At 46.8% G+C, this 9,834-nt stretch overlaps 1 protein-coding gene across 1 annotated transcript in view; it reads right to left on the bottom strand.

The window, feature by feature from the left end:
- Nucleotides 1-4,753: 4,753 nt before the first annotated feature.
- Nucleotides 4,754-9,834, bottom strand: part of LOC122541555 (retinoic acid receptor RXR-beta-A-like) — a 51,525-nt gene continuing 46,444 nt past the window's right edge. Inside the window, exon 6 of the mRNA XM_043678385.1 lies at nt 4,754-4,795. Coding sequence (XP_043534320.1) covers nt 4,754-4,795 — 42 coding nt within the window. The remainder of the gene's footprint in view (nt 4,796-9,834) is intronic.

Here is a 9,834-nt window from a genome sequence, read left to right on the forward strand (position 1 = left end):
GCTTATGCCCGAAACGTCGATTCTCCTGTTCCTTGGATGCTGTCTGACCTGCTGCGCTTTTCCAGCAACACATTTTCAGCTCTGATCTCCAGCATCTGCAGCTCTCACTTTCTCCCCTTAGTCAGTAAAGGGTCTGCTTCTGTCTGATTCTTTGACTCTTTGACCTTGATGTGATCAGATCCTGCTTCCAGCAGGGGGCAGTCTCCAGGGGAAGGCCAGCAATGGAAGTGATTGCTGGATCCTGGGAGGGCAGGAGGTGGCTATTCACACATCCGCAGGAGGACAGGCTGTAGTCTGTTTCTGTGGTCAAAGGGTCTGGTAGTTAGCCCCTCCTTGGCGACAGGCCCTGACATTTCTCTGTGTGTGTCCCTGTTTTGTTCAGCGAAATTGTCCTCAGTCTGAATCCTTCTCTCTTCAGAACTCCATCTTCACACCTCCTGGTTTGGAGCTCAGCACATTGGTTCACCTCACAACTGGTTATAAGGACACAAGGTGAAACACTAGATGCATTAAATAACAAAGACAGAACTTTCTTTACTGTAAAAAAATCTGATTTCATTACAAACTTTAATTTTATGTTATCCCCAAAGAACATGACTCCACTTGTGAATCTGCTCCATTCACCTTATCCAGTCGCTTCAGGAACATCTTCAGCCACTTTCCCGCTCTCCTGTCCCTGAGCCCACGACCTTGGTCAGACAACAGACAGACGCCAATAAACCCAGGCCCCACAACCAGGATGTGAGAGAGAATTCATCCCCAAGGATGGAGTTCGAGGCTAAGACCAATGTCCGCCCAGTGACCCCCGTCACCAGTCTCTGCTCTTTCTCCCTTCATTGATACCTTCCACAGAAGAACAGGACAAAAAGTGTTGCTTGGAAGTGTTCATCCTCTGGAAAAACTCAACTAGGATGTACTGACACCACTGGTTAGTTAGATCCAAAACATATTTATGGAGCTGTCCCCTCAAGTCCCTGCTTACAGTAATATTCCCCTGTCCGTGAGGAGAAACATGTAATATTCCCCACGCATCCAAACACCTCGAGCTGTAGTGTAACTAAACATTCCATCAGGAACAGGGCAGATTAGATCCCTGTCCTGGAGTTCCCGGTAAAAACAAGGACTGCAGATGATGGAAACCAGTCTAGATTAGAGTGGTGCTGGAAAAGCACAGCAAGTCAGGCAGCATCCGAGGAGCAGGAAAATCGACATTTCGGGCAAAAGCCCTTCATCTATTCCTGACGATGCCCGAAACGTCGATTTCCCTGCTCCTCGGATGTTGCCTGACCTGGAGTTCCCAGTGTCTGGACGTGACACAATATTCACTCTTTTCTTTCTAGACCACATGAGGAGCAAGCTCCAGTCCCCTGGATGTTGCAATCTGCTCCTTCGGATCCCAAGTCGAGCTCGGTTTGGGATCCCAGTTTCAGAGACATTGTTGAACAAACAGGATCTCCCTGCGTGAGCCAAGCCAGACAAACCTGGGCCTCCCCAAGTGCCCTGTCCCTGGGCCTTGCTCAGAATGGGACACATGGGCCCGGGTTTTGAGCCCAATGCTTTCAGCTGGAGAAGAGGATGAGGTGTGTCCCCTTCCTCCAGTACAGGGGAATTCAAAACCATGCCGAGCCAGGCCAGGCTCCTGTTCCCTGGATGGCCCTCAGGCTTCACCAGGGGATCCCAGCACCAGGCCCGATTTGACAGGTCTCGGTGGTAAAAGTGCACACGGCTCAACGGTATTTCTCAGGAATCCGGGAGGTTCATCTCCCTCCCACAATACTTTGCAGCTGTTTCTAGGCCTGTTCCACTAACCAAGACCCAGACTCTGCCCAAACCTCATATCTAGCAGCTTCCACAGAGACATTTTGGCCAGTTCACAGAATTACAGAACATTACAGTGCAGTATAAGCCCTTCGGCCCTCGATGTGCGCCGACCTGTGAGACCAATCTGAAGCCCATCTAACTTACACTATTCCATTCTCATCCATATGTTTATCCAATGACCATTTAAAATGCCCTTAAAGTTGGTGAGTCTACTACTGTTGCAGGCAGTGCATTCCACACCCCCTACAACTGTGTTCACCTTTGACATCTGTCCTGCATCTATCACCCCTCAATTTAAAGCGATGTCCTCTCACGCTAGCCATCGCCATCCGAGGAAAAAGGCTCTCACTGTCCAATCTATCCAACCCTCTGATTATCTTATACATCTCAATTAAGTCACCTCTCTACCTTTTTCTCTCTAATGAAAATATCCTCAAGACCCTCAGTCTCTTTCCTCGTAAGATCTTCCCTCCATACCAGGCAACATCTTAGTAAATCTCCTCTGAACCCTTTCCTAAACTTCCATATCCTTCCTATAATGTGGTGACCAGAACTGTATGCAATTATTCAAATGTAGCCGCACCAGAGTTTTGTACAGCTCCAGCATGATCCCATAGTTCTGAAACTCAATCCTCTACCAATAAAAGCTAACACACCGTTTGCCTTCTTAACAACCCTATCAACCTGGATGGTGACTTTCAGGCATCCATGTACTTGGACACTAAAGATCTCTCTGCTCATCTACATAACCAAGAATCTGACCATTAGGCCAGTACTCTCATTCCTGTTACTCCTGCCACCTCACACTTTTCTACATTAAACTCCATTTGCCACCTCTCAGTCCAGCTCTGCAGCGTATCTATGTCTCTCTGTAACCTACAACATCCTTTGCCACTATCCACAATTCTACTGACCTTAGTGTCATCTGCAAAATTACTAAACCATCCTTTTATGCCCTCATCCAGGTCATTTATAAAAATGACGAACAACAATGAACTCAAAACAGATCCTTACGGCACACTATTAGTAACCGAGCTCCAGGATGAACATTTCCCATCATCCACCACCCTCAGTCTTCTTTCAGCTAGCCAACTTATGATCCAAACTGCTAAATCACCTTCAATCCCATGCCTCTGTATTTTGTGCAATAGCCTATCATGGGGAACTTTATCAAATGCCTTATAGAAATCCATTCACACCACATCAACCGCTCTACCCTCATCCACCTGTCTGGTCACCTTTTCAAAGATCTCAATAAGGTTTGTGAGGCATGACCTACTCTTCACAAACCCATATTGACAATCACGAATCAACTTATTCCTCTCTAGATGATTATAAATCCAATCTCTTATAACCTTTTCCAACACTTTACCCACAACCGAAGTAAGGCTGACAGGTCTATAATCACCAGGGTTGTCTCTACTCCCCTTCTTGAACAAGAGAACAACATTTGCTATCCTCCAGTCTTCTGGCACTATTCCTGTAGACAATGATGACATAAAGATCAAATCCAAAGGCTCTTCAATCTCCTCCCTGGCTTCCTAGAGAATCCAAGGATAAACCCCATCCAGCCCTGGAGATTTATGTGTTTTTAAACTTTCCAGAATTACTAACACTCCTCCTTATGCACCTTAGTGTTTCCTTCATATGCTGGACCAGACCTCTCCAATTCCCCCAGCACAGTTTATACATACATGGTCAGAGTCAAATCTTCCCCCAATTCCTCATGTTCCCCAGCATTCATTTCCTCATTCCCAGCACTACATTTTGAGGCCCATGGGGAGAGAGGCCCATTCGGTTGGGAATAACAAGCATCCCGTTTTCTGGTCCCAGGAATGGGGGAACATCCGACAGCCTTTGGTTCCTCTTTATCTTATGAGAAAGAGGCAGGAGCTTTGGTGTGGCCTTCAATGTGAGACTGCACCCCCTCAGATTCCCAACGTATCCCACCCCGGCCCAACCCTCGGGTTTTCAGTGGGATGGGTGTGTCAATCACTGACTCTGCATTATTCTTCTCCTCCTGATTCTTTCCGGACAAGGTTCCCAGTCAGGAATCCCAGAATCATCACCGTCTTCATGGTTCTGTAAAAATCCCCAAAGCCCCTGCTCTGAGAGCATGATTGTTCCCAGGAGTATTATTCCTATCTCCAATTGTACGGAATACTCCATGAGATGAGGATCCACCTGGGTCTCCTGTCCCTGTTCCTCTTTCTCAGGGCTGCCTGTTGCTGTCCTGTCTTGGGACAGGACTCCCAAAATGTAGGTCGGGGATGCTCAAATCGAGGTGTCTGGGGGAAAGGTTTTGGGAAGTCCAGGTGTTAACATCTGGACAGTCATCCAAGGGAGAATCATCTATCGCCACCCAGTGCCAGTCCCACAGCATTGGATCCCAGGGTTACCTAGAGCCAGCCCTGCTCACGCAGGGAGGCTCTGGGCTTGGGGTTACTGCTTGGTGAAGCGCCATCTGATGAATGTGAACCCACTTGATCCACTTGGGCAGCTGGACTGCAGACCCCACAGGGCTAGCTTGGTCCATGATAGACTCTGGGCCCCACTGGGTCAAACACTCCCAACCCAATGTCATTTCCCACTGTCTCCTGATCTCCCAGGGCCCACTCCTGAGGTTTCATTCAGAGCTCTATTGGGTTAAGATACTGTGACAGTACTGTGCCTTTCAAAGAGATTTGTTCTGTGCTGTTTCTCTTGAAGAGGGGTCTTGGCTGCTCCAGAAGCAGTGGGTAAACAGCTTTGACCTCCGAGTGTTTTTAAAAAATTAGACAAAAGAAGCATGAGGAGGTGGAGTCCAGCTCACACAGACGCAGGAAGGTTTTCAGTTTGATTTTCAGTTCATGAGAAGGTTTCTGCTGACTGCTCAGCAAAAAACTCGAGTTCCTGGCGACTGGAGGGAAGTCTTGGAGAACAAAGATACCTCTTAAACATCAGAATCAAAATCTAAATCAATAAAAACCTGCTGCTAGAATGAGAAGACAGCACATGAGATTGCAACCATATTGCTAAATTGCTTTGCCAAAAGGTGTTTATGGGATGCTGTTATATTGGAACAGTTGATGGTTAGTAGTTAAATAATATTATTTTATTAAACATTTCAATAGAGTTAAAGAAATGCCTTTTTTTGTTTGTATTTGAACTGTTTTGTAAGTATGCTTTGTTTAAAACCTAGTAGTAGACCAGTCGAATCACATCTGGATCACAATGCCTTACACTTGTCTTTTAAAGAAAGTTATGGCTGAGGCTATCTTCTTGATTCATGTTGAGGGAGTTTGATCAATAACAATACAGGGCAGCACAATCTCTGTCACAGTTCTGCTGTAAATTAGTCTTTGGTCACTGCCCACATCTGTGTCTCAGTCAGGGTGGGCACCAGTATCTGCACTGGCAGACTCACCTGGGGCCCAGTGACCAGATCCTGAAGGGAACAACCCATTTCTCTGGATTCTGTCTCTCAGAGCCCCATTACTATCAGTGGGAGCCCGTCATCTCACTTGGGCTCCTGACTGAGGAGAGCTCTGCTCTTGCCATGCAGACACAATTTTCGCATTTCACACTGAGCATTTACATTTATTTTATATCTCTGCATCTCCTTTACCACCATCACCACTCCTTGGTCTTTTACTCTGGCCACCCTCACTATCTTTTCCCCTCGTGTCTCAACCCCCACTCAGTCATCAAATTTATAATAGACCTATTTTCCAGCCCTTTTCAGTTCTGTAGAGGAGACATTCTGCACTCAGAACATTAACCCTGTTTCTCTGTGCAGATGCTGCCAGTCCTGCTGTATTCTCTCTGCGCAGATGCTGCCAGTCCGGCTGTATTCTGTGCACAGATGCTGCCAATCCTGCTGTACTCTCTCTGCACAGATGCTGCCAGTCATTTTGTATTCTAGCTGCTGAAATCTCCAGCATTATCAGGGGCACGATGACTGCTCCAGGAATTCTCCACTTCCCAGTATCAGTGAGTACCGCTTCAACTTAAACAGTTTATTTCCATTTGAAGAATAATCGGTGCAATGTTACCTTGATGTGGAGGTGCCTGTGTTGGGCATGATGGGAAGTGAGGACACCAGGCTATATTGTTTTTTAGTTTCCCCCACACTTGCCTAAATGCAGTCGTGCTTATATTTTACCCAGCCCCCATATTGTGTATGCGCAGGTGTGAGACACATTGAAAGTCAAGAAGTATACAAATCTTTATTCAGTTACCACCACCAGGAAGCAAGGAAACACCTCAGTGGCCACTGACAAGCAGTGTCCTTCTCAACAAAGGGCAATACTGCATGATCAAAAAGTGAAGGGGAGGGCAGGGTTTAAATTAAAATGGAGTTGGAGGGGGAAAATGAACCACTCCACTCCTTGCAGTGTCCACCTCTCCCTGAACAGTGCGAGGGAGTTGGTAGACGCCGCATGCTCCTTCTCCAGGAACACCTGGGCTCTACCTTAACCACGGAAGAGGGTCAGTCAGTGGGCCATACGAACCCCCTCCATGGCCCACTGCCTGGACCTGTTTATGGCATCACCTCTGAGCCACTCTGCTGCCCTATCAAGCCATTGATCTTCTCTGACCACTGCCTCCTGCTGGTTGACTGTCACCTACAGGATGACCAGAGGGACGGCAAGGGAACATGGAAGCTGAACATGAAACAGTTGACCCTGGAAAAGATTTAGAAACTCAAAAAGGATTGCACAGAACCCTGAAGCCCCTGAGTCTCCGGTAGGAAACAGCAAAGGGGAACATCAAGGGGTCCTTTATCCTCAAAAGATATTCAGAAGGTTAGAGAGAGGTGGAGAAAACTGTTCACACTCCAGAAAACCAGGCAGACTCTGCTCCTGCTGTAGACGATGGGGGTGGATGTTATGGAGGATCTTCGAGGTGAGGAGCCAGCAAGCTTCACTCTCTGCCACCAAGATAATGTTCTGGTCCAGGGTCCGCTTGGTGGAGCAGGACGAGACGTGCTCACGTTTCTTCTTCCAGAAGGTGCACAGGGAGAGCTCTGCTCAGCAGCCTGAAGGAAGAAGATGGCTCGCTAACGTCATCTCAGGCTGACATCCTGAGGATCAGCAAATCCTTTTATTGCCAGTCTGTTTGACCCAAAGCCCAGAGGCAGCACAGCCTCCCAGTCATTCCTGTCCTCGATCACGGAGGTCTTAGACAACAGCACGTGGGAGAGGCTGGACCAGCCGCTATCTCTGGGAGAGCTGACCAAGGCCCTCGAGTCTGTAGAAAAGAATAAAACTCCCGGAAGTGACGGCTTATCGGCCGAGTCATATTGGGCCATGGGACTTGATTGACCAGGACCTGCTGGAGGTGGGTGTCTGTATGCTCCTGGCAGGGACCAGGAGCGAATCCATGAGGAAAGGTGTTATCACCCTCATCTACAAAGAGGAAAGGGGAGAGAAGGAATTAGAAATTGGTGACCAATCTCACTGTTAAATGCAGATTACAAAATCCGCTCTAAGGTCATTGCCAACCGGGTCAGGGCTGCTCTGGGATCGGTGATTCACCGCGACCAAACCTGTAGTGTACCAGGGAGGATGATCTCTGAGAACCTCACACTCCTCAGGGATACACTCGTCTATGTGCAGGTCGGGGAGAGTTGGCATCTGCCTCATCAGCCTGGACCAGGAGAAAGCCTCTGACAGGACATCATACACTTGGGTACATGTGGGATATGCTCTTCAAAATGGGCTTTGGGAGGGAATCTGCAATTGGATCCAACTGTTTGACACCAACATCATTAGTACGGTCTCAATCAATGGGTGGGAATCAGAAAGTTTCCCGATCAGATCTGGAGTCAGGCCGGGCTGTGCACTCCCTCCTGCCTTGTTTGTGTGTTGTATGGAGCCCTCTGCTGAGTCCATCAGGAAGGACGTGAACCTGAGAGGGGTGACTAATCCAGGCAGTGGAGGCCTACAGGGCAAAGCCTCTCTGTACATGGACTTTGGGATATGTGACAATGCAGAGTCACCAAGCAGAGGCTGATATCCTCACTTGGCTATCAATGAGGATGGCCTCAACTGGGACTTTGGGACACACACGCGCACACGCACAATTTGCATTTGTGGAATTGTAATTGCAGTTACAGGTTTTGCTCAAAGAGCACACAATCTGCAGGCAGTCAATCTATGTAACATTTTATAAATTCCTACTTTGGAAATAGAACCAGTCTGACTCAAGATTGGGATACAGACAGACTCTAACCTTTAATGCATTGTCTGAGATGAGAGGTCATAAAAACATTAAGTTATCTCAAGAATGTGACTTAAAAGAAGTTCTGGGATTTACATATTAATGAACTGAAACCTGCAACCGTTCGAAAAGGTGAAAGAATTGACAGCAATCTAGGTTTGTTCAATGTCATTTCAGTTGCGTGACACTAATCTTTTGCTATAAATTCTGTGTCTAATGATCCTGTCTTTATAGCTACCTCACGAAGGAGCAGCGCTCCGAAAGCTAGTGCTTCCAAATAAATCTGTTGGACTATAACCTGGTGTGGTGTGATTTTTAGAATGTTATAGAGGTCTATAAATTGCTTCTGCATTTGAGCTCCAGTGAATATCACCCTGACTGATCCGGTCTCTCTTCTTAGATCCATCCTGCCATCCCAGGATTCAGTCTGGCAAACATTAGTTTCACTTCCTCCATAGTCAGACCATACTTTCTCAGATAAAGAAACAAAACTGCACATAGTATTCCAGGTGTGGTCTCACTAAGGCCCTGTACAGCTGCAGTAGACTCAAATCCTCTCGCTATTAAGGCTAACTTATCATTTGCCTCCTTCACTTCCTGCTGCACCTACACACTTACTTTCAGCGACAGGTGTACAAGGACATCCAAGTCTCATTGCACATCCCTTTTTCCCGATCTATTGCCATTCTGAAGAAAATCTGCCTTCGTGTTTTTGCTACAAAGTGGATAACCTCATATTCATTCATATTTCATCTGCTGTGCATTTACCCACTCACTCAACTTATCCAAATCACATTGAAACATTTCTGTGTCCTCCTCACAGCTCACCTTCCCAACTAAGTTCTCACTGTTCAATGAGAGAGTTTCACATGTTAGAAAAACATTCCAAAGATTAAAAGTTAAATTTTATTCAATAACATCAAAAACAAAGAAAAAGAAGCTTAATTTGCTTCTGGGAACAACAGAGACCATCTGCATTACAATCAAAACAAATTCACAGCCAATGAAGGATCACTGCACTGAGCTCACATCTATTCAAACTGTGTCAATGCAATCCTATCTGGCTTGTTGCACTCAATGCTGCACTGCTCGATCGTGCTGAAGGTGATGTTCCTCCTGCTCAATGTCCTCACCCTCCTCTTTGGAAATCTGCTGTTGTTCCCTGAGCTCTCCAACATCCATCATATTCCCCTTTCGCTTGCTTTAGTTGTACAGGGCACACCCTGCTCCAATTATGCAGCACACTGTCTGGTCGATATTGCAGGGCCTCTCCCCAGACCGGTCCAAGCGTTAGGACCTCATCTTCAGCAGACCTGCTGTCTGCTCCACAATGGCTCTCAGTGAAAAATGTCCTGCATTCTAACTTTGTTTGGCCTCAGTCAGGAAGTTATGTGATGGAGTCAGCAGCACACCCGGTCTCCCAGTAACCAGCTTGTAAGGTATCTGACCATTGAAACAATGTACACTCATGAGATTCTCAATGATATCAGCATCATGCCAACATCTAAGTTATGTGCCACAGACTTTGTAGATGTTGTACTGATAATCACACTTAACTTGTACATTGATAGAATGGAACCATGTTCTGTGTGTAAACTCTGCTACAATATGACATGACACTCTTAATGCAACATGTATACTGTCCATAACACCCTGCACCTGGGGGAAGCCACTGACATTGTCAAAGGCCACTGTCCCAGGCTGTGCACTGATGCTGACTTTGTGTTTCACAGGGAAACAAGCCAAAGCAGTGTGATCTGGTACAAACTGCATCGATAACAGTCTTGGCACATTTCTGATTTGAGGGCT

The sequence above is a fragment of the Chiloscyllium plagiosum genome, chromosome 37 (assembly GCF_004010195.1).
Source record: "Chiloscyllium plagiosum isolate BGI_BamShark_2017 chromosome 37, ASM401019v2, whole genome shotgun sequence".
NCBI lineage: Eukaryota > Metazoa > Chordata > Chondrichthyes > Orectolobiformes > Hemiscylliidae > Chiloscyllium > Chiloscyllium plagiosum.